This window comes from Oreochromis niloticus, linkage group LG16 (assembly GCF_001858045.2).
Source record: "Oreochromis niloticus isolate F11D_XX linkage group LG16, O_niloticus_UMD_NMBU, whole genome shotgun sequence".
NCBI classification, from domain to species: domain Eukaryota; kingdom Metazoa; phylum Chordata; class Actinopteri; order Cichliformes; family Cichlidae; genus Oreochromis; species Oreochromis niloticus.
The window spans coordinates 28,682,092-28,708,174 of record NC_031987.2 but is presented as its reverse complement, the minus strand read 5'-3'; the positions used below and the strand labels follow the sequence as shown (position 1 = coordinate 28,708,174).

Genomic DNA, 26,083 nt, shown 5'->3' with positions numbered 1-26,083 from the left:
TTTCAGTAGAAGTCACTTTATTATCCTTTAAGTCTTATTGAGATTTAAGGCTCATTTCAAACTCAGACCATCTGCTGTCATGGCAACGAAAACTGGTTTAAAACAGTTTATTTCTCGATCAGAGTTTTCATATTTCTAAATACTAACATAAATTTTGTCCTCACGGTCCTATAATATATTTACGTATAAAAAGTAGAATAGATGTATTTGACCAATAAGAAGAAAGTAGATACAAATCAGACCTGAGTAATGATCTCAGCTCAGCCTGAGTCTGTGTAGTTAATCAGAGTTTAACATCAGGATGAAGTTAAACTCTGATTAACTGTCTGCTCTGTTTGATATAATCTATTCATGCTGCAGTTATGTTAAACTAACAGCTGACATTTAACTAGAAAAGTTCTTTATTAATCACATATTAGGATAAGATGAAAATAAACTGCACAGTGATGATCTGTAGAAAAATAACAGTGGAGACTTTCAGCTCTGAGTACAGGGTGGAGTTTGTGGTGCAGCATGTAGGACAGTGTGCAGATGGAGGCAGGTGGACACTTTATTCTTGGACTGATGGAAAGATTCTTGTTTCTGTTGTTACCTGTTGTTGTTGTCGCCCGTGTGTCTGCTGCTGCTGAAGTATTTGTAGTTGTTTCAGCACAGAGAGCAGCGCACAGATTTATGGAGTGTTTGTGCTACGATTATTCAGCATCTCCATATCAGTGACTTTGACTCATGCAGTGTAAATCAATGTTTGGCTTGTGTTTGTGGGACTGAGGATAAACCAGTGGCTGTGGGTCCTTTTCCACAGCAATGGTTAGTTTGTACATTTCCTCTTTTCAGCTCCTGGTACGTCCAGCTCAGTATAGTAGTTTGATTTCATGTAGGACACTGTTACAGCTGATAGGCAGAGCCACACTTGTCTTTTACTGTGTCTCAGGCTGCAGGTTACTTATAATTCAGTTTCATAAATATAATTAATGAAGTTATCTGAATATGTTATCTGCATCTGTAGTGCATGTTTGAACCTGTGCAGCCTTTGAGTTTAAACACTATCTTTACAGTCCACTTACACTCAGACAAACAGCAGCTTCACTGCATTTATGTTTGTCTGCTTAGACACAATCACTGCTGTGTTTTAGTGCCTCTGCTAAACTGCAGCTTGCAGATGAAAGCTGTGTCTCAGATGGATGTTAGTCCAACACATCAGACACGAACTCTGCAGCTCTCAGCTGATGTGCACATGAATGATTTGTGTTTCCTCTGCAGGTGAAGGTAGAAAGTGTGTGTGAGCTGAATTGAGCAGCATGGATCAGTGTGAGGACAGAGAGGAGGGAGTCCCTCCCTCTAAAAGCACTCTGCGTGGGGAACATGAGAGCCAGACCAAAGCTCAGAGGTGAGATGACCATCTCTAACCGTCCATGACTCTTCTCCATGTCACAGCTCAGCACTCACATCACTGCTCCATCATTATTCACAGGAACCAACCAGGAACTAAACACAAACATGAACCTGAACCCAGCTGTGTGTCCCTAAGGAGTAACACATCGAATGGTCACATCGCTAATTTTAAATCCCAGCCTGTGTCTGCTGCAGAGAGGTGAGCTGTTAGTAACATGAACTCTTTGATCTCAGTTTGGTTTCTGATTTAAATGAACTGTTTGATGTTTCCTGGTTTCTAAACTTCATCTCAAAGGAAGTAACCGAGTGAGAAATTCTTTTATTCTATAAAACATTTAAAACTCTTGCTGCTCACAATGGGCCCATCATCCCATTGTGGACTTCAGGAAGCACACAGCCCCACTCCCCCCCATCATCCTGACTGACACCCTCATCACCTCTGTGGACTCATTCTGCTTCCTGGGTACCACCATCACCCAGGACCTGAAGTGGGAGCCCACCATCACCTCCGTCATAAAGAAAGCCCAGCAGAGGATGTACTTCCTGAGGCAGCTGAAGAAATTCAACCTGCCAACATGGACGATGATGCAATTCTACACTGCAGTCATCGAGTCCATCCTCACCTCCTCCATCACCGTGTGGTACGCTGGAGCCGCTATCAGGGACAAACAGAGACTGCAGCGTGTTGTGCGCTCTGCTGAGAAGGTGATTGGCTGCAGACTCCCATCTCTGCAGGACCTGTACACCTCCAGGACACTGGGGCGTGCAGCTCGGATCACAGCTGACCCTTCTCACCCTGGACACAGTCTGTTTGACCTGCTCCCCTCAGGCAGGAGGCTCCGGTCCATTCGCACCAGAACCTCTCGCCATAAGAACAGTTTCTTCCCCTCTGCTGTTGGACTCATGAACAATAACCATATACTGTTCCCACCACTAACACGTGACCCTACACTGTGTTCACTGCATCATTCCATGTCTGGCACTGATCACCACCTGCACTCATGTATATATCTATCTACTTAGCACTTTTAATTTTAATTTTTATGTTTATTTAAGCGTTATCTGACAATATGTTTGCACTAAGTACCGCAGCAATTTCCTAATGTTGTAAACCTGCTCAACATTTGGCAATAAAACCCCTTCTGATTCTGATTCTGATCAACAACACAGACTCACCTCAGATGCATTTAATGTAAGGATACAGATATTTGTTTAAAATGTGGGACCATCAATAGTCCTGCACAGTGTAAATGACTGTGTTTACCTCTGGGTGGCGCTCTGTTCTTACACTGCTAACACTAGTTCAGATTTTCCTTCAGCTCATTCTCAGCCAAAGTTTCTCTTTGGGGTGATGAAGGTATTCTAAGTTTCCATCAGCTTCTGTGGCTGCAAATGAAAAACACATTTTTCTTCTCTGACAGGCTCCATGAGAGATCTGCTGGACCTGAACCTGGACCCAGCTGTGTGTCCTTACAGAGTGACATGTCGAATGGTCACATCATTAATTTTAAAGTCCAGCCTGTGTCTGCTGCAGAGAGGTGAGCTGTTAGTAACATGAACTCTTTGATCTCAGTTTGGTTTCTTCCACCTGTCCTCGTCCTCCTGCTCCACACCTCCACATTAGTGGCCCTGGGTGGTTGTCACAGAGGGACTCAGAGCTGTTTCTGAATGATGGTGTTTCAGCAGACTGCTTAGCCTCAGCACCAGGCTCCAGAGTACAGAGCTCCTAACACTTTTAATCTGTTTGTGAAATCATTCCTTTTTTCCCTAAACCCACAGAGTCCATCCCAGCTGCTTAGGAAGCCAAATCCCATCAGCTTTCATTCAGTCTTGTCTCAGACACTATGATGCAAACATATCAGTGTCTCTGAAAATAAGTGTATTTAATGTCCAAAACGACCTCTGAGCAATAAACCGAGCCGCTTTTTGAGACCATCAAAGTGCTTTACAATTCCACTATTCATTCACACACTGGTGGAGGCAGCTACAGTTGTAGCCACAGCTGCCCTGGGGCAGACTGACAGAATCAAGGCTGCCATATCGCACCATCGGCCCCTCTGGCCATCATACTGTCAGCAATGTTTCACATACTTTAATCTTATAGATGAATAAAAGTGCAATGAATGGTTAAGTTAAATGTTTCTGTCTCCTTTCTTTGCTTTATTTTTATTTTTTAATTTTTACTTTTGCAAATCACAATAAACCGTCAATTTGTTCTTCGAGAACAAGTTTCCTCAAATAGTAATTAGCAGTCTTTAGTTCTAATCTTGTATTTTGATCAGCAGAGCTCTGATAAGTTCAGACCCCCCCCGACATCCCCCTGGATCTAAGACTTCCTCACCAACCAGCTTCAATCAGTCTGACCCAACACCCACATCTCCCCCCACTGTGGCTGAGGACTGCATGTCCACAGGGCTCGTTCTCAGCCCCCTGCTGTATGACCTGTACAACCTATGACTGCACACCAGCCACCCGACCAATGTCACCGTCATGTATGCTGATGACACCACCGTGTTTGGGTCATCTCTGATGGAGATAAGACAGCGTGCAGGGACGAGGTAGAGAATGTGCGATATGACCAAAATCTCATATCCCGATATGAGACATCTATCATCCCGACAACGACATAAATCACAAACATTTTCTGTAAACTCTGTGAATCTCAGGCAAATTGACTTGTGTGAAGTGTTTCTAGCTCGGTGTCGTGTACCTGCAGTCGAGTGTTTTGACCGATGCATGAAACAGTATATTTTTACACATAAGGAACGGCCGCCGTTTTCTTTGTATTTATTACATGGCGTGCTGCGGGGAAAAGCCTGCTCTAAGGTTTGAGTCTGAGGTGTATTTGGAGCACCTGACGGCTCTTCTTTGCTTCTCATCCATAAACTCTCTCCACACTGTGCCACGTGATTCTTATGTAGGTGGTAGCAGAGGTTTGTTGTGTTTGAGTCTGTGGTTAGAGGATCGGTTTGTGCCATAATTTGCAGAGTACAGTTTTCTGGTCCATGTCAGACTTTTCTTAACCAAACCACGTCCGTGCTACAGAGCTAGCCCCTCGTTTAGGAATAAGGTCCTCTAATTGTTTGGACTGGTCCTTCTGTTTGTCATCATTTCAGTTTATTTTGAAAAATCTCAACAGGATCTTGAGCTTTATTGTGAAACGTTTATATAGAAAATAAACAAACGGGTGGATTTACCATGATTGTTGCTAACGACAACGCGTAAAAACAGTCACCTTCCTTTGTGTCCTGAGGAAGAATAACCTGGACCAGGAGCTGCTGCTGGCCTTCTGCCCTCCTCATTGGAGAGCGTGCTCTCCTCCTGCTGCCTGGTGTTTAGACTCAGGGGCCACGACTGAGAACACGAAGGCTGCACAGAGGGTCATTAACACCCCCCAAATCATCACTGGCTTCCCTCTGTCAGCCCTGGAGGCCATCATCAGATCCTCCTGTCTCAGGAAAACCAGGGCCATCACAGCTGACCCTTCGCATACCACCCACCACCTGTTTCACCCGCTGCCCTCTGGATAGCAACTTAGGTCAGTCACTCACACTAGGGCTGCCACAAACCATTATTTTGGTAGTCGACTAGACACATCATCATCCACTGGACGTAAAACGTACAGCTTATTGCACCAGCAGCATCTGCTCTTATATAACTATCATTAGCTTACAGCTTTAAGTGTTTAAGGTGCTAACTGAAAATAAAGACAAGATGATAGTTTATTAAACTTTTAATGACATTTGCAGATTGTTTCGGTGGAGTTTAATAAACTCAGCCGTCTGCTCCTTGCTATCTAAAATATAACAGGACACCGGAGTAAATTCTCGAGCATCTCACACTTCTGATAATCAGTCGTCTGCTTGACGTTTATTCAGCTGTGTAAAAACTATAACTTTAATCTCAGCCAAACCGATTTACTCAGGAACAAAGAAAATACTGAAAAAAGACAAACAATAACATTTTAGGTTATCTAAGTGACTAATATATCATGTTTCACCTGAGTAGCGAAAGACCGGAGAGTTCTGAAAACGATTTGCCGGGAGTCCGGTGTTCTCGGCTCTAGTGAGCCTTGCCCCCGGCTAGCTATGGAGCTGGTGGATAACAGACGTCTCTGAAAACGTCGGAGCGCTTTTACAAATATGTGATGTCTTGATAAACCGAGCAGATATTTGAGGTTTACACAGTTACATTCTCACCTGAAAAATGTTAAACGTTTATTTTGTGACCCAGAAAGAATAATAAGAGTAATATTAAAACTAAGTAGCTGCCGCCATTGTTGGAAACTGGAATTGACTGGGCCGCGCTATGAATTCTGGGATATGGTGGGCCACGAAGGTTTTACACCCGTCCCATCCTTCTGGGGATGGGACGGGTGTAAATCTGGGGAAAAGAAGGACGCATTTGTTGGCCGCACTTGGAGGAGTCTTCGAATTTGGACAGCCTTTGTTGTGTTGCTATGACGTAATCGGTCTACAAATGCGTCCGCTGAAGGATGCAGGCCCTCATTCTTCCTGAAGCCCAATTGTGAGTTCAGACACTGATGTTGGACGAGAACTTTATATTTAAGTACTGTTGTCCAGGCAACCACCAACCAAACTCACTCTATCAGCCTATCAGATTGCTGGATGGAGACGTGTGATTGGTCACTCCAGAGAACACGTCTCCATGCTATAGGGTCCAATGGCATCAGATGCTTTCATTGAGCTTAATGATTCAAAGCTTGGATGCAGCTCGGTTGCCATGGAAACACATTTCATGAAGCTATCTGAACGCCATGTGAAGTTTGGTCATCTGTAGTGATTTACAGACAGTCGGCGACCTCTGTGTCCCTCAGCATCCACTGACCCCACTCTGTGATTGTAACTCTTCATCGCTGAGCTCTGTTCCACTAACAGCTGACAGTGGAATATGTAGCAGTGAGGAAAGTTCACACCTGGACTTGTTGCACTGGTAGCATCCTATCACAGTCATACACTGTAGTTCACTGAGCTCCTGAGTCATCCTTTCACAGATGTTTGTAGCAGCAGTCTGCATGCCCAGGTTTTATACACCTGTGGCTGTGGAAGTGACTGGAACACCTGAAGTCTGTGGTTCAGTGGAGACTGAATACCTTTGGCAGTTTAGTGTCTGTGAGCTGAGTCTCAGGAGAAAGTCAAACGGTGACACAAAGCAAACAAGTCGTTCTTATAAGGGACGTCAGAGAAAAATAAACTGTTTTACAAGCAGCAACTAACTCAAACTGATGTGAACGATCAGCAGTTACACAAATGTTTAGAGTTGCTGCACAAAGACGTCACAGCAGGTAGTGTCAGTAATGCTTCACATACTTTTATCTTATAGGTGGAGAAGACTGCAGTGAATGATCACCTGAAATAGTTTTGTCTGATTGGTTTGATTTTCTTTTAATCCACTTCCTGCATATGACTCATTACAAACATGTAAAAGTAACAAAAAGAAGCTTTGACAGAAAAGTAAATAATGTGTCATGTTGTCCTGTGAGAGTAAGTTTCATAAAATAACATTTAGAAGTGTGTAGCTCTAATCTAAGAGTTGTAGTTTGATCAGCAGAGAGCAGAGCTGTGAACATGACTGTGGTGAAGCTTCACTCCTGAAAGTATGAAATACTGTGAAACATTTAGTCTCTATGCAGACGTCCTGAAGCTTCATCTCACAGCTGCTGCACACAGAGAAAAGATTAGTTTAACTCAGAGGAAAACTTGTCCTCATCAACATGAGCTTGTAGTGCATCGTCCCCTTTACTGGGATTGGTGTCAGAATCATGTTTTATGAGTTTTACATTATGGAATTAAATTAATGTGTGAATATTTCTCCAACTTTACAAAGTCTGGCACAGATCTTTTTGTACATTGTAGAGTAAAGAGAATAATCCCCCAGAATACGGGTTCAGCTCAGAGTGGGTCTGGTGGGTTGATTGTAATAACTTCTCCTCTCCCTGTGCCGGCCTCATGTTGTGTTGTTCAATAACAAAGAAGCAGCAAAGACAAAGATGTTTGGACCTGTGTGTGTTTGATCCTGCAGCTGCAGCAGCTGTCAGAAACCACATCTGTAATGTGGCACCGAGTACAGTCTGACTGAAAACACGGACACTTTTGTTTTAGCTGCTTAGAGTTTATGCTGCAGGAGAAGCTGCTCACCTCTGATATGTTTCTGGTTCTGCAGACGGTGCATCTGCTCATACTGGGACCAGTCTGCTTCATCAGGAGACTCGTCCTGTCCCCAGTGTGGAGAAAGATCCAGAAGCAGAGCTGGACTGCAGACAGCCAGTCAGAGCAGCTGTGTACAAAGTAAGACTGAACATCTGTCTGCTGATGGACTCATTTCTGAAAACTGGACTTCTTGTTGTTGTTCAGACATTGAAGAGTTTTCTTTCTCTTTCTTTCAGCAGATGTTGGTCTGCAGGAGGTTTTAGATGAACATAAGATCAGTCTGAGGAGGAGATGTGAACGTGTGACTGAAGGAAGTGATGAAACAGGAAGTAGAACCCTCCTCAACAGGATCTACACTGAGCTCTACATCACAGAGGGACAGAGTGAAGAGGTTCATACCCAACATGAGGTGAGGCAGCTGGAGACAGCTTCCAAGATGGACGCCCTCCATGACGCTCCAATCAGGTGCCAGGACATCTTTAAAGCCTTCCCTGACCAACAGAGACCCATCAGAGTGGTTCTGACCAACGGCGTGGCTGGTGTTGGAAAAACCTTCTCAGTGCAGAAGTTCACTCTGGACTGGGCAGAGGGCTTGGAGAACCAACATGTCAGTGTGGTGGTTCTGCTTTCATTCAGGGAGCTGAACCTGATCAGAGATGAGCAGTACAGTCTTCTGGAGCTGCTCCATGTTTTCCATCCAACATTACAGAAGGTCACAGCAGAGAAGCTGGCTGTCTCTCAGCTTTTGTTCATCTTTGACGGCCTGGATGAAAGCAGACTTTCATTGGATTTCACCAACAGGAAGCTGCTGTCTGATGTCACACAGAAGTCATCAGTCAGCCAGCTGCTGACAAACCTCATCCAGGGGAATCTGCTTCCCTCGGCTCTCGTCTGGATAACTTCCCGACCTGCAGCAGCCAGTCAGATCCCTCCTACATGTGTCGACAGGCTAACAGAAGTACGAGGCTTCACTGACGCCCAGAAGGAGGAGTACTTCAGGAGGAGATTCAGTGATGAAGAGCTGTCCAGCAGAATCATCTCCCACATGAAGACATCCAGGAGCCTCCACATCATGTGTAGTATCCCAGTCTTCTGCTGGATCACTGCTACAGTTCTGGAGCACATGTTGACTACAGAGCAGAGAGGAGAGCTGCCCAAGACCCTGACTGACATGTACTCACACTTCCTGCTGGTTCAGACAAAGAGGAAGAAGAACAAGTACCACAAGGGACATGAGACGAGTCCACAGGAGCTGACGGAGGCTGACAGGGAAGTTCTTCTGAAGCTGGGGAGGCTGGCGTTTGAACATCTGGAGAAAGGAAACATCATGTTCTACCAAGAAGACCTGGAGCAGTGTGGTCTGGATGTGACAGAGGCCTCGGTGTACTCAGGAGTTTGTACAGAGATCTTCAAAAGAGAGTGTGTGATCTTCCAGAAACCAGTCTACTGCTTTGTTCATCTGAGCATTCAGGAGTTTCTGGCTGCAGTCTACATGTTCCACTGTTTCACCAACAGGAAGACTGAGGGGCTGGAGGACTTCCTGGGGATAGACCTGTATGAAGACAGTGATGATGATGATGATGATGATGATGATGATGCAGGCAACTCTTTTCTGGATGATTTCCTTGAGAGAGCCATGTATAAATCCCTCCAGAGTAAAAATGGCCACCTGGACCTGTTTGTTCGCTTCCTTCATGGCCTCTGTCTGGAGTCCAACCAGAGACTCTTAGTAGGTCTGCTGGGTCAGACAGAGATCAGTCCAGGAATCATCCAGAGAGTCATCAACAACCTGAAGGAGATGAACAGTGATGAAATCTCTCCTGACAGAAGCATCAACATCTTCCACTGTCTGATGGAGATGAACGACCTCTCAATACATCAGGAGATCCAAGAGTTCCTGAAGTCAGAGAACAGATCAGCGAAGGAACTCTCTGAGATCCAGTGCTCAGCTCTGGCCTTCATGCTGCAGATGTCAGAGGAGGTTCTGGATGAGTTGGACCTGCAGGAGTACGACACATCAGAGTGGGGACGACACAGACTGATTCCAGCTGTGAGGAACTGCAGAAAGGCTCGGTGAGTCCAGATGTGATCATTAACATCACTGATCAGTGTAGATTAGTAGTTTAGTTCTTCAGATACACACAGAACTAAACGACTCTCATTAGTTGAGTTTCTCAGATAAAATTATATTTTGTGTTGATCAGTAAATGTGTGTGTGCACTCAGCATGATCCTGCACTGACAGTCGTACGCTGTGTGTTGTAGACTCACATCTACATGTAGTACCTGTGTGGTGTCATTAGGGGGCAGTAGTTTAAACCTGCTGCTGTTGTTGGTCATTCAGACGCTGCTGTTAGACAGAAATAATAATCTATGAAGAGCTTCTTTGTAGTGAAGTGAACTCTGATGTTACAAACAGTGACAAATATCCAGAGCAGTCACCGTCTGAGCTTCTCCTCTGACTACAGACAGAACTACAGACACAGAGTTTAGTTTCATAGACATGGTGAGTGAGGATGAAGGTGCTGAGGAAGACTCTGGTTTAGTGTGATTAAAGTGTGATGTCCTGATGAGTGACAGAGCTGTGGGTCAGAGTGAGGCTCAGAGGTGAACCAGCTGTGCTCTCTTACTGCCCACACTGCTGACATCTGGACTGAACATGTGTCCAATCTGTGAGCTGATGTCACAGCAGCTCATGGATTCACTCTCATTCCTGCTGCTGCTCCTAATGTCTGACTTCATGTCCTCATTAATCACAGAGCTGATTGTTCAGTGTTTAGTTGTTGCTGCTGACATGTCGTCCCTGTTTTCTGCTGATGGAATTCACTGCTGTGTTTCTGGCTGCTGTTTACATCCACGAGCTAACCTCCTGGCAAACGTCATGATGTCATCAGTGCTTTATAGACGGTGGGAGGTTCATGTTGTAACCACACAGTGTTTGTGTCCGTACGCTGCAACCTTCCACACCATCCTTTATTGTACAGACTCAGCAGCAGCTCCATGGATCCCAAATCCAAGAGTGGAGAACAGATTTGAAGTGTGTCACATCCATGCAGTCACAGCTGTTTCCACCATGTTTCCACTGATATTAATCCTGTTCAATGACACGTTTCATATCAGTGAATATGTTCTTTAGAACGTCCACTGACATGTTTAAGTGTCCTGCTGGAAATCACTCAAATCATCCATGAAATCCATGAAAAATCCTTTTAGTGTTTCTAACTTCACCCTCTGTCCTCTCTCTCTCTCCATCCTCCTCACTGCTTCTTTCACTGATAATCACACAAACATCGTATTCAGCTACAAAATAACACAATAATATCATCTGATGATCATTATTATAAGAGCAGGATCCATATTTGATATCAGAGTAACACACTGCTTGGTTATGTGCAGTCATCATCAGTGACTGTGGGTCAAACAGAAGCTCTCTGATTGGTTGCTGACCTTGGTCACCTGTCCACTCTCACCTGTTTGTGTTGCTCTCTCTTTGCTGTCTCCATCCTCTCTCTCCTTTCTCTCCCTCTCTGTCTTTGTACCGTCACTCAGGTCCAATGGAAACAGTGACATTTACAAACCAATCAAAGACAAACTGATCCATGTCAGGTTAGAACAATATTCAAAGTGAATACAGGCTGCTGCTGGACACAGACAGGTAACATCATTTTGACTTGCTGTCACCTGGATCTGGACTCATAAACACTGAAGCCCTGAACAGGAACACAAATCATTTTCTGCCAACTAGTGACACACCAGCAGATAATGGCTCAGAAAGCTAAAATGAGCCAATCATTTCTGTGTTTAGTTCCCCTGAAATCAGATCTGATATCAGCAGCTCTGAGTTCATTCATCATTATTGTCCAGTGATGAGATTTCTGCTCCGTTTGGTAACAGTCAGCAGGTTTTTCCTGCGTGTGGACGTGAACAGTCGTACCTGACAGCAGCAGGTAGCAAACAGAGATCATCTTTCCAGCTGGAACTCTTCACTGAGCTGAACTCATTCAAAATGTTCTGGAGTCAAAACAGGAAACAGTCCAAATGTGTGTCTTCACTCTGACTCTGGATCAGATCTCAGTGACAGACTGTGGACATTATGGAAGCCTAAATGTGACACCATCTTCCTCCTTCATCTGCAGATTAAAGCCAAACAAAGATTCTCATTAAAAGTCTGCAGGTCTGAGAGAGACTCAATCGTTGTGTCAAACACAGTAAGAGGAGCTGAAGCACAGATGTGAAGAGCAGATGTTCATCAGATTATGACCTCACTCTATTTTGTCTTCATATACATTCAGTCTGTGTTTATAATGCAGATTTTCTGCTTTTATAATAACACATTTTATATTTTCTATCATCACAGACTGACTCAGTGTGAACTCTCAGAGTCTCACTGTGAAGTTGTGGCCTCAGCTCTGAAGTCCAACCCCTCCCATCTGACAGAGCTGGACATGAGTAACAACAACCTGCAGGATTCAGCAGTGAAGCTTCTGTGTGCTGGACTGGAGAGTCCAAACTGTCGACTGGAGACTCTGAGGTGAGTTCACTGACTGCAGCTGTTGTTGTTTTTCTATATTTCAGGTCTTTGATGTTTGAAACTTTCTTTAGTTCCTAAATGTTCAGGATGTGTCTGAAGACAGATGTGAAGAAGTTTGAGTGCTTTCAGAAATGTTGTGTCTTTCCCAACAACTGAACAGTGTTGGGAAGGTTACTTTTAAAATGTCCAGTACAGATTACAGATTACATGCCCCAAAATGTGTTTTGTAATGTATTTTGTTAAGTTACTCAATGAGAGTAGCACATTCTGAATACTGTATTACTTAATACATTATCATGCTTTTTACAACTACATGAACATACTGTTGCTGTGTGATTTATTACTATTACTGAAGGTTACTCACCATACCAACACCAACTAGGTTTTTAAATCTTAATATAAAATGAGTGAGATCTCGTACTTTTCAACTCTCCTTTCTCTCCCTCCCTCATGCTCACAGACACGTAACGGTATGGCAGTCCATTCTCCCTGCATTATGGACTACACCACCCATGAGCCTACATTCCTTAGGGCTATGCCTGTAACACTCTGCGTACTGCCTATAATAATAATTTTTGAAAATATTTCTTTACGTCACTATGCGGGCCACAGGTGACATGGGCCGTGAGATTGAGACACGGGCATTAGAGCCTCTGTGTGTTTTGTTTGGGTTTCCACCGACGTGGAATTACCAAAAATAGAGACGACATAGCCGAACATATGAAACAGGAAAAGACCGCCTTTTAACAAAGTAACTGTATTCTGAATATCACCCTTTTAAACGGTGACTCTAACGGAATAAAGTTACTCATATTTTCTATTTAAAATACGTGACGGTACATATACTCCATTCCTCCCCAACACTGTGACTGAACAACAGTTTTTCCTTTTGGCTCCAAACAGAAGTGACAGACTTGAGCAGGGTTCATTTACAGGCTGACAGAAGTGGAGCGGTGACGGGGAGATGTTTGACAGGACAGTGTTTCAGCCTCCACAGGTTCATGTTGTGCTCCATCAGTCAGTGAAGATGAAGTCAGTGCTGATGAGGCTGTAGAGTGTGTGAGGGATGTGGATGAGGATGATGAAGATCTGATGATAGCAGATAAAAACTGGCTGCAGAGACTTTGAGCTTGTGTGGAAACAGAGAGAAAAGAAAGACATGAATGTCAAAGCTAATAAAGGTGAAGTTAGGAGCTGTGATGATGTTCATGTATCAGAAGCTGATATGAGACGACCCACACAGCTGCTGTGGTGAGGTGTGTGTTACAGCAGAGGAACACAGAGCAGCCTAACACAGGCCCAAACATGACAACAAAGCAGGATTCAGGCTCTGTGAGAGGATTTCAAACAGAAGCTGGAGAAGAGAAAGGACTCTGTTGGACTACGGAAAGCAGGCAGCTGAGACCAGAACAAGTGTTTCCATGGAGCCCAGTCAGAGAAAGGACTGAACATCAGGTTATCCTGCTGATCAAAGTCAAACACTGAGTTTGTAAAAACATGTTTGTCAATCATTTTGTTTGGTTTATGAGGAAAATGATTCATTAACTTGCTGCTAATACACAACATTTCATCATATTTCCTCATAACCCTCTTTTGTCTGACCATTTGATCCCATTTGAATTTGCAATAAAGGATCCACAGAGTTTGGTGACAATAATGACAGTAGATGTTTGTGTGAAAGTGCTGGAAGCAAATGAGTGTGTGATGTTCTTTCAGTGTTGCACTTTGTAGACGCTCCCTGAGCACTGGTCTCACAGCCAGCTGCACATAGAGACCAGTGTTGTTAGTCCAGGTCAGATTAATCCAGTCACACAGGATGAGAATAATGCGATGAGAGTGACGCAGGTAAAGATAAGGTTAACAGCTGTTCCTCCTTTAATGTGTAGAGTCGACAAAAAAAAAGACTGGAGAAATGCTAAAGGGCTAACCTGAAGCTAACCTGAGAAACAGTACTGATGATTCCTACACAGTGTGTGTGTTTAGTATGAGTTGAGTTTGGTAGTACTGTGTGTGCACAGATGGACAAGCCACCCTCAGTAGTGCTGACATGTAAGAAATGTGTCGTTATGACTAAAACTAACCTAAATCTAAGTGAATAGTTCTGCTGTCTGAACCCGAACAAACTGGAAATGAAAAATATGAAAATAAAAAATCAAATAACTTCTGTGAGCATTTCTGCTCTAAAGTGTTTCTGCCAGAAAGAGCTGAAGGCCAACTTCTCCTACTGCTTCCTTTGGCAAGACCATGACATCAGAGCTAGGTGATTGGTCAGTTTCATGATGGTCCTGAAACAACATTAATGATGATGTTAATTAATTATGATTAATTCTGATGTATTAATCTGCAGGGCTCGCAAAATTTCAAAATCTCTGGTAGCCCTTCGGGCAGGGACTCTTCAGTTTTTGGTAGCCCCAAATAAATTTAAGTAGCCCGAATAAAAAAATAGAGCAATTTTTTGATTGATGTTTTGTTTCCGTTACAATATTATACATTAAAGTATAATATTGTAACGGAAATAAAACATTAATCAAAAAATTGTTGAAACACAAATTACAACATTGTATAAAAATTACAATCATCAACTCAAATACTTGGTTCTAATTGAACAGAAATTTCTATGAACTTGTAAGAACTGTGAACATGAATCAGTCTGTGTCAGATCCTGAATCTGAAATTTCCACTAAAGTCACAGGTAAGAAGCAAGTGGAACCAAGATCGAGGCCATTTTTTTGAAGTTTGCAAAGACTGCTAAATTGTGCCAATGGTAGTTCACTCTTTGCAACATAGTACGCTGTTCTAAACAGATTTGTCAGGTTGATTTTCAGTATGTTATTTGCAATTGGTGTTTGTTCTGGGAAAGATTCTTGCATTTCTCATGGGTTCTAATGGGGGTCTTTCTTAAAATGACTGGTCCCAGTAACAAAGGCGCTTGTCCACTCAGAAATCGAGGGAAAACCAACAACACACCCGGCAGAACATTATGTTATTTACAGGGGTGCACATACGTGGTACGCATGTGCGCATTCGCTGTCACAATAAAAGACGCGCACCAGATAAGAAGTTGCAACGCGCGTTTGCGTCCATATAAAAGGCACTGTTTTTGTCTGCTAGAGTGGGATTTTCACGGCACATTCTGCACCACATCTCTGTGCGTTCATCATTTGTTTGAAGCCAGCTCACCTCCTGCAACCACTTTTCCGAGAATACGCTTCTTTTGTGGTTCTCCTTCTGACATTTCTTTGGAGGTGGAGGAACACCAAAGTAATTGCTTAAAGGAGCTTCTTCGACATCTTTAAGAGTTCTAAACAAATGTCCGTCCTCCTCCAGAAAATCTTATGTACTCAAACGCGCGTTGCAACTTCTTATCTTGTGCGCGTTTTTTATTTTGACAGCGAATGCGCACCTGTGGACCACTTATGTGCACCCCTGGTTATTTAGCTTGTCATATTCCAGCCACAGAAATTCTTTTGTCCATGAAACCATAAAGCTGAGCTTTCTTTTTGCCTCATAGTCTGATTTGTCATAACTTTTCCGTTTTGTGGTAGGCTTTTCTTTGGCTGTCACTTCTTCACCCTGACCGGTCTTATTTGGCTCAGCAGAACTAAAATATATATCCTGCTGCCTTTAAACACGCACTCACATAACGCTCAGCGATTCTCTGCGCGATCAACCTCTCACATGTTTAAGCTTGCTGCGGGAGATTTCACTTGTCATGTTTGCATAGTAAGCTAATGAGTGATAAGATGATATCAGAGGAATTGGTGCGCAAATGATCGTCACTCACCAATCAGTGCTGCCGCTCTCTATACACCGCGATCGCAAAGTGAAAGCAAAAAACAAGCGCAAATTCAAACGCGATTTCAGTATGTCACATATTGGCAGTGGCTCATCGATGCCAATGACATAATTACTCAGCTACATTTCCGAAAGAAAGCAAAAGCATTGACATATATTTTCCCTTCCTATGATAGCCCGACGGGCAGGGCTGAGATAGATTTTGGTAGCCCGACTGGAAAAATCGGTAGCCCCGGGACGTCGGGCTAGCGATTTTGCGAGCCCTGATCTGTACTCAGCAGCACAGTAAGTCTGCATGTATTTCAGTGAGGGAAACATTTCAGAGAATATCTCTGAAGCAGAAGCTAAACATAATTGAACAAAACCAAAAAAATGTTATTCATGTATACGACCAGATTAACTGAAAACACCTTCAGCTCACTTATGAACTAATAGGAACATTTTAGATGTTATTAACTGGGAGTCAATGAAGTGATGAATGAATGAAGTAATACTGGGGTGATGTGGTCACATTTCCATGTACATATGAGGACTCTGGCCTCTGCAAACTGAATGAATTAAAATTGTTCTGCTTATAATTTGAACAATCGTGCAAGTAGCTCTTTACAGTACTCTTACCTGCTCAGTGTAAACGCATAGACTCATTTTCCAAGAATTTAACAACTTTTCATATATTTTCCATGGCAGAAAGCAGTCCTGGTAACCATTTCAATATGATTATTAAAAATTTGTTTGAGAGACAGGGATGATATGAACAAAGTTTCTGTCTAACTTTTTGGACAGACAACAAGTTTTTTGTTTCCAGAGATCCATCAGCTAATGTTATCAGTGCACCTTATTATTTCCTAAAAAGGAGTTAGATGTTAGAGGAACGTCAGAAGTATCACTGTTGTAGTGGCAATTCTTTTACTTTTGACAAACCAAACATCCCACAATTTAAAGTCCACAAGCCACTGCTGCACTTTTCTCAGTTTCTCCTCTTGAGCTTCGATAGAATGTTTTTTCTTTAATGCAGCGAGATGAGCTCCATGAGCGCTGCCTTGTCAGCCGCAGCTTTAACGCGAGCGGAAGATGTTGATGAAATTCAACTTTGCTGTGACAATGTTTTTGAAGGTGGCTTTACACTTGAGATATTAGAGACACTGTCTTCAGGATTTATTTCATCCAAACTTTCAACAGCTTGATCACTAAGAGCAGTATTGCTTTGTTCAGTATACAGCTCGCCTGCTTCCTGCAACCAAACCTTTACTTTGTCCATAAAAACAGAGAATGCCGTCACCTTAGACTGAAATTGTGCGGTTTGCCTTTTCACTTCATCTTCTGGCAGTGGCAAACTTAAAAAGGATTCTTGCAAAGCGTTTGCATCTTGATAGCATTTAATAAACTTCCCAAATTCAGAAGACACTTCCTTAACGTTCTCATGTGAGGTCATTAAAGCAGAAATTTTCCCCATGTACTTAGATGCTTGCTTACAGATTGAACTCCGCTTTTCTTGGCATGTCTTTATATACAAATCCAAACCTTTTGGTGTAAATCTGATGCTTCTTTTCTCTGCTTGCATCTCAGTGTCATCCTCTTGTTTACTCTTAATTACTCTTAGAAGTTCAACAGTAACTGACCAAAAAACCTTGAGGAACCTCTCATTGTATTTTTCATTTCTGCACATCTAAAACTACCAGTTTAAACTTAGAAATGTCTCCCCTTTGGGTATACAGGGAGTGCAGAATTATTAGGCAAGTTGTATTTTTGAGGAATAATTTTATTATTGAACAACAACCATGTTCTCAATGAACCCAAAAAACTCATTAATATCAAAGCTGAATGTTTTCGGAAGTAGTTTGTAGTTTGTTTTTAGTTTGAGCTATTTTAGGGGGATATCTGTGTGTGCAGGTGACTATTACTGTGCATAATTATTAGGCAACTTAACAAAAAACAAATATATACCCATTTCAATGATTTATTTTTACCAGTGAAACCAATATAACATCTCCACATTCACAAATATACATTTCTGACATTCAAAAACAAAACAAAAACAAATCAGCGACCAATATAGCCACCTTTCTTTGCAAGGACACTCAAAAGCCTGCCATCCATGGATTCTGTCAGTGTTTTGATCTGTTCACCATCAACATTGCGTGCAGCAGCAACCACAGCCTCCCAGACACTGTTCAGAGAGGTGTACTGTTGTCCCTCCTTGTAAATCTCACATTTGATGATGGACCACAGGTTCTCAATGGGGTTCAGATCAGGTGAACAAGGAGGCCATGTCATTAGTTTTTCTTCTTTTATACCCTTTCTTGCCAGCCACGCTGTGGAGTACTTGGACGCGTGTGATGGAGCATTGTCCTGCATGAAAATCATGTTTTTCTTGAAGGATGCAGACTTCTTCCTGTACCACTGCTTGAAGAAGGTGTCTTCCAGAAACTGGCAGTAGGACTGGGAGTTGAGCTTGACTCCATCCTCAACCCGAAAAGGCCCCACAAGCTCATCTTTGATGATACCAGCCCAAACCAGTACTCCACCTCCACCTTGCTGGCGTCTGAGTGGGACTGGAGCTCTCTGCCCTTTACCAATCCAGCCACGGGCCCATCCATCTGGCCCATCAAGACTCACTCTCATTTCATCAGTCCATAAAACCTTAGAAAAATCAGTCTTGAGATATTTCTTGGCCCAGTCTTGACGTTTCAGCTTGTGTGTCTTGTTCAGTGGTGGTCGTCTTTCAGCCTTTCTGACCTTGGCCATGTCTCTGAGTATTGCACACCTTGTGCTTTTGGGCACTCCAGTGATGTTGCAGCTCTGAAATATGGCCAAACTGGTGGCAAGTGGCATCTTGGCAGCTGCACGCTTGACTTTTCTCAGTTCATGGGCAGTTATTTTGCGCCCTGTTGACTATTTTGAATGAAACGCTTGATTGTTCGATGATCACGCTTCAGAAGCTTTGCAATTTTAAGACTGCTGCATCCCTCTGCAAGATATCTCACTATTTTGGACTTTTCTGAGCCTGTCAAGTCCTTCTTTTGACCCATTTTGCCAAAGGAAAGGAAGTTGCCTAATAATTATGCACACCTGATATAGGGTGTTGATGTCATTAGACCACACCCCTTCTCATTACAGAGATGCACATCACCTAATATGCTTAATTGGTAGTAGGCTTTCGAGCCTATACAGCTTGGAGTAAGACAACATGCATGAAGAGGATGATGTGGACAAAATACTCATTTGCCTAATAATTCTGCACTCCCTGTAATGGAAACCAGTCTACAACCTTATCTGTTAAACTAACTGAATCATGAAGTCTTTGACTTAAGATGTTGAGATCTACCGAGTTAAAGGTAGCAGTGAGATTAAGCAGGACTCTTTGATGTATTCACAAATCTCTGAATTTCTTTTAAACAGAGATTAAAGAAAAACATTTTGATTAGTTTTTGTTTTTTTTATTTTGATCAGTGGGTTTTGGTCAGTGGTTGTTGATCAATGGTCATGAGAATTTGCATAATTATGATTAAGGAACTGACCTCACAGCCCATTGTTCCTTCAGTGGGCTGGTTTCAGTCATTATGCAAATGTACTGTTTATAAGGTTTGGGGAAACCTGCAGTCAGCTGAGACTGAAGAAGTCACTTGGATGAGTGACAAAACGTTTCTCCCACAAAACGCTACGTCCAGATGAACAGATTCAACTTTTGGAGATTTACTTTCCTGGATGATTGAGAATGCATCAAGACATTTTGATTAGATTTTTATTGAGACTATATTTTCTTTATTCAGACTGAGTCAAACCTTTTTGTTCTTTAAATGGAAGACAGAAACACATTGTGATAACTCTAATATTCAGTGTTCAGCTGTTTGGAGTATGTTCAGTGTCTGAGCTGCCTGCTGTTTGTATCTGAACTTTGATTTGACTTGATGTCAGTAGAAGACTGATGTGATGATGAACAAATAGATTTAAGTTCTCAATCGTCCCGACTGCTACTAACTTTTTCAGTTCTTGTGTGTGATTCTGTGTTCTTGGCTGTTTGTGTTGTGTGGAGGTGACTTGCTGCTGGCTGCAAGGCAAACTGCCCCCTGGGAATAATAAAGTTTATCTTGACTTTGACCTTGTTTTACAACAACACAATGATGAGTGTGTCTGATCATGTTTGAGAGAATCTCCCTGATGAGAACAGATGTGAATGAATTAGGAATTTATCTTCATGTTTTCTTCTTTATTCAGATTGTGTGGATGCAGTTTGTCAGAAACCAGCTGTGGTGATCTGGTTGCGGCTCTGAAGACCAACCCCTCCCACCTGACACATCTGGACCTGGGTGAAAACAACCTGGGTGGTTTGCATATGAAGCAGCTCAATCTTTTCCTAGAGAGTCCAGACTGTAGATTGAAAGTACTGAGGTCAGTATAGAGTAACAGCGGCACCTTCTCATAATTACCATTTAACAATATAAGCCTGAGGCTACAGTCCCACACACCAACATAAATCCTATACTAATGAGGACACACATGATCTTTCTCTTACTATTTAGGTGTGAACACTAACCTGACAATAGAAAGCAAAGCTCGTAGGCTCAGGTGTCAGGAGGTAGAGCAGCTACTAATCAGAGGGGTGGTGGTTCGATCCCCGTCTGCTCCAGTTTGCATACCTAATATTGGGCAAGATGCATCCATCGGAGTATGAATGTGTGTGAATGTTAGATAAAAAGCACTTATGTAGGAAAAGCATAGAAAAAAGTGCTTTGATGAGTCAGTGAATGAGGCAAGTGGAATAAATGTGCTTTGAGTGCTCAGCTGGAGTATAAAAAGCACTATATAAAAACAAGTCCATTTACCAAAGATGAAAACCAGCACAAAGACTTTAAAACAATCGAAAGCTGCCTAGCTGGGGTCCCTTAAACCACTTAATAAACATTCAAGTGCATGCAGAGCTGTACCATGGGTCCTTTACGTCACAATCTGAAAAAGGTGTTGGAGATAACATTTTGTATCACTTGATCACAAGTTAGTTAAGATATGATAGTTTCTTTACAACTTTCCTCAAAATTTTACACCCCTGACCAATCCCCTAGATGTTTTTTTTTTTGTTGTTCAGTGGCCCTAAAACACTATCGTATTACCATTAATGAGAATGTCTACATTCTGAACCTTCTTCAGCTCTGAACAGATTATGAAACACTGAATGATTTCAAGCTCACACTTTGTCTAATAAACTTACATCTTTCATTCTTTTTTCAGACTGGCAAATTGCAGTCTGTCAGAGATCAGCGCTTTTGTCTCAGCACTGAGCTCCAACCCCTCCCATCTGAGACAGCTGCACCTGAGTGGAAACAACCTGCAGGATTCAGGAGTGAAGCCACTGTGGGATTTTCTGAAGAGTCCAGAATGTCGACTTCAAATTCTGGGGTCAGTCACCACGTTTTAGTTGTGCTAACAATAAAAAGCAAGCTAATAATTTGTATGTGAAAAAGTGCTTTGGCTCAGCAGGGATCAGCTTACAGGTAGAATACAGCTGCTGGATGGTTGATTGTTGATCAATGGTCATGAGAATTTGCATAATTATGATTAAGGAACTGACCTCACAGCCCATTGTTCCTTCAGTGGGCTGGTTTCAGTCATTATGCAAATGTACTGTTTATAAGGTTTGGGGAAACCTGCAGTCAGCTGAGACTGAAGAAGTCACTTGGATGAGTGACGAAACGTTTCTCCCACAAAACGCTACGTCCAGATGAACAGATTCAACTTTTGGAGATTTATTTATATAGCACATTTAAAAACCCGAAGGCACGTCAAAGTGCTTCACAGTAATATGGAGAGTCAACATAAGTCAATAACAGGGTACAAATCGGGCACCAGCACAGACAGGATAGAGGCACTAACAGACCAGAAGAGTTAGATCAGGGGTCTGCAACCTTTTACACCCAAAGAGCCACTTGGACCTGGTTTCCACGCAAAAGAAAACACTGGGAGCCCCAAATACTTTTTGAAATCTAAAATGAAGATAACACTGTATATATTGTTTTTTACCTTTATGCTTTGTGTGGACAACTAAAGTAAGTAAGTAAAGTTTATTTATTAAGTGCTTTTCACAGACAGGCAGTCACAAAGCGCTGTACACAAATATTAAAATAAACAATAATAGACATTATACACAATGTAAAAGATCAAATGTAAATAATGTAAAGAATATAAAATGCGTAGATCAACAAAAGGCTTGTTTGAACAGAAAGGTTTTTAACTGCTTTTTAAAAGAATCCACAGAGCAACTAAGGTGTGTTGCTTATGTAATCCGTGAAGTGCTACAGAGAAAATTACATTTTATTTATGTAATTAACACATTTTGAACTCTTAAAGAAATATAACAAAAGGAAAGACACCCAGCTGAACTAAAATGATCCATGTAGCAAACAAAAACCGTTGTGAGCCGCCACCTTTTTAAAAAGTAATTGGAAAAAAAGCTCTATGCCGCTAAAAAAATAGATATTTGCAAAATTCTGCCTAAATATGTATTTTACCTTGTTAATGTGTGTGGCGGGGCGTGGTCTGAAGTGCGCTGCAGGGGAGTCGGACGCACCTGAGCGGCACCCACATCGCGCCTCGCCGCCTTAAAGTCTGTGCTCTCTCTGCTGTTGTGTTGTCGGGCTGTGAGCTGAAAAGCTACAGCCGGCTGTATGTGTACAGCAACCGTGTGTGAAAAGTGGTCAATAAAGAGATGCTGAAAAGCGTGTTCATGCAAACATCGTCGGGTCTGCCGTGATTTGTTTACAATGAGACTTCTGCCCTGAACCTCTGCGCACAGCGTCTGCAAATCGGGGCTTTCATCTTACGCAGGACTGTAAGCTGTCATCTGTGAGGCGTGACGGGTTTGTTTAACATAGTTCACGGTGGAGAGCAGCTGCACATAATGTGGATCCAGATCCATAATTGGCCTATCTGGGTTGAAAGTCTTGATAAATGCACGGCGTTTCGCGGGTACACCGGCTTCCCGAGTGTAACGCTTATGTTGAGCGATGAAAAAATAATAACATATAATTTTATTTTTATATTTCAGAATCACAATAATCTTCCAATTTAGAACTACGAGTTAAAAAAAAGAACTAAACACAAATAAATGCACTTCAGCTAAATACTTCTAATTTATTTCCCAAACCACCGGAGCCACAAATAAGGACTAAAGAGGAGGCCGCCGGGTTGCCGACCCCTGACTTAGATAAATACAAAATCCGCTAAGAAGACAAAAACAGCAGTAAAATTAATAGTAAAATAATAAATTTAATAAAATTTAATAAAGGATTTAAAATATTTGAAATGTAAAAGATTTAAAAGGGTATTAACTGGTCAGGAAAGCCAAGTCAAATAGATATGCTTTCAATCTTGATTTAAAGGATGGGATAGAGTCCGAGGCTCGAATAGAAGCAGGGAGGCTGTTCCAAAGGTTGGTGCAGCTGAAGCAAAGGCACGATCGCCTCTGGCCTTCAGTCTAAACTTAGGTTGGGCCAGGAGTAACTGACCTGATGATCTTAATGCACGACAAGGAGTGTACAGATTGAGGAGGTCAGTGAGGTAGCTGGATCCAGCTAACCACAGCTGAAAAGATATTTAGATTAAATTTACCGTTTCTTCAGGTCACACGAGCTGAGTTGTTTCACGCTGAAAAGTTGGTTTGTTTTGGCTCTCCCTGAAGACACCGACACTGCAGACACAGCTGTTCTTTGTGCTGCTTTGAAGCAAAACATCTTTGTATGTGAGGAAAATGCCGTCCATCCTCTTCAGCTCTAGCGTAGACTCTGCCATCATATTTCTTCTTTCCGTGTGTTGCTACTTTGAAACGCTTGGGCCGCTCTGCCCGCCACGTTTCAAACTGGTCATGTGACTGCATGGCCACGTCTCATTGGTAAAAAATTTACCGGAAACCCCACTGGCGCATGTTAAACTAATTATTTTTAAAAGTAACGAGTTGAATTTTGCAAATGTAGCAGAGTAAAAGTACAGTTTTTCTTCATAAATGTACTCAAGTAAAAGGAAAAAGTATCGTGCAAAAAAGGTACTTTTTTAAAAAAAAACTTAAGTAAATGTAACTCGTTACTAGTCACCTCTGCACTTAACCTTTCTTTCCATATGCTGGGAACTTCCTGTTGTTCCAAGGAGGACTGGAAAATGTGTGAAATCTTTGAACAAGTTTCTGTGCCTCGATCTGTTTCTTCTCTCCCTCATAACAAGACAGCTTCTTCTGCCTGAGAACATGTTGGAGTGATTTACTAATCCAGGGCTGCTTATTGGGGAAAATAGTTCCTGTTTCAAAGTAATCCCCATTTTCCCAGAAAGAAATGTCAGTAGAAATAAATGTCTAAGTGGAACATGAGCCTTTAAAAAGTCCCAGTGGGTGCAGTCAAAGCAGTCCTCAGTCCCAGTATAGAGTCTTTGGTCCAGACTGGAACCACTGTGTCCCAGTTTGAGCTCTCTCAGTGCTGTGACCTGACTTTTAGAGACATAAATTAGGATTTTTTAACAAATATGTTCCCATGTGTTGACGTAATCTTGTTTTCCAATTTACCATTAAAGACTGCCCCTTGTTGGTTTTATTATTATTTTTTGACCTGTGTGTATATTTATAGTATCCTTCTTATGCTATTCATGCATGTATTATTTTCAGACATATGGAGGTTATGTCACCCCCCTCTCCTCCTCATCATTAATGTTCTAGTCCAACATCTACTTGGGCGTGACCTAACCAATTAACCAATACCTACTTATGATATGTCAGCTGACCTATCCGTGAAGTTTTGACTGGTTAATTTGAATTTTTTCTGTTTCCTGTCTTGTATTTAAGCTATTTTTTTACAATGTTTACTATGACCCTGATGAAGGCCGCAAGCCGAAACGCGTTGGTCAATTATTAAAGCTGTTCTTCTTTCCTCAAGTGTTGCTGGAGTTCCTGCTTTTCTTTCATCTTCTCCATGCACCTTGGAAGCAGGTGAAGTTGTGCCAGGATTTTTTGCTGTGACCTGACAGACCCAGAGGGGCCATCACATCACATGTAGAAGCTCCCCTAATGGAGCCACAACACATGTCCAACACTTGTTGGACCAACTGGAAGAAATGATTCAAGGACTTAGTCACAGAACAGAGATTCAAATCTCCAAAATCCAACTGGCTGCATCAGGACATATAGTCTGAAACTCTGCACAGTTTCCTGTTTGAAGCTGCTTCCTGTTGGCTTCAGCTGTTTGGAGTTTCCATTTTCTAAACTTCTACATTCTGAACCTTCTTCAGCTCTGAACAGATGATGAAACACTGAATGATTTCAAGCACTTTGTCTAATAAACTTACATCTTTTATTCTTTATACAGATTTTGGGGCTGTGGTTTTACAGAGATCAGCTGTGATTATCTGGCAGCAGCACTGAAGTCCAACCCCTCCCATCTGAGAGACCTGCACTTGGACTCTAATGACCTGAAAGATTCAGGAGTGAAGCATCTGTGTGGTTTCTGGAGAGTCCACGATGCCAACTAGAGCTCCTGTCGTAAGTCATTATTTAGTTGTGCTGAGATGAATATGATGTGCTTTAAAGACAGCAGTACAACACAAAACATACAAGCCCACACACACACACACACACACACAGTCAGCGTTGCTGTTTTAATCGACGGTTACTGAATTATCAGGTGTTACTGAAGTGCAGCTTTTTTTTTAAAAAATTTGGTGTTACAGATGTGACAGACTGAAAACATGGTGCCGTTTGCACATATTTAACAATCAGCTGTGCACAGGAGCTGAAGCCTGTTGCTCTTGACTGAGCAGCCCGGTGCTTTTCTCTTGATTTCTTTAGTCACGGTAAATTTATTCACCTGCACGGATTAGCTAAACAAACTTTAGAAAATGAGTTTCCCTGGCAGCTGAGTGTTTATCTCAGCTAGCTAGGTCCTGAGACCTAGCTAAGGATGGTAGTTACGGATTAGCTTACAAACACGTTTAACTTACCGAAAAAGTGCAGCGGGGCCTCGGGTCCTTCTGTCGGGTAGTCCAGTTTACTTAAGAACACCTCAGGCTGTCAGGAGGATGACCCAAGCAACCTCAAATTTGTCCAGGAAATCCTTAACGAGTTGGTCTTGGATTGTATTCAAAACTGAGTTTTCGGAAAAGAGCGTGACCCCAGCATCATGGCGAACATTGATGTCTCGCCATGAAGAACGAAATTGCTCAAAGAA

General features: G+C 42.3%; 1 protein-coding gene across 1 annotated transcript in view; it reads left to right on the top strand.

Moving 5' to 3' along the window:
* Nucleotides 1-2,818: 2,818 nt before the first annotated feature.
* Nucleotides 2,819-26,083, top strand: part of LOC106097450 (NLR family CARD domain-containing protein 3) — a 40,368-nt gene continuing 17,103 nt past the window's right edge. Inside the window, exons 1-6 of the mRNA XM_025903928.1 lie at nucleotides 2,819-2,930; nucleotides 7,576-7,679; nucleotides 8,305-9,635; nucleotides 11,919-12,092; nucleotides 20,103-20,276; nucleotides 21,114-21,281. Coding sequence (XP_025759713.1) covers nucleotides 2,819-2,930; nucleotides 7,576-7,679; nucleotides 8,305-9,635; nucleotides 11,919-12,092; nucleotides 20,103-20,276; nucleotides 21,114-21,281 — 2,063 coding nt within the window. The remainder of the gene's footprint in view (nucleotides 2,931-7,575; nucleotides 7,680-8,304; nucleotides 9,636-11,918; nucleotides 12,093-20,102; nucleotides 20,277-21,113; nucleotides 21,282-26,083) is intronic.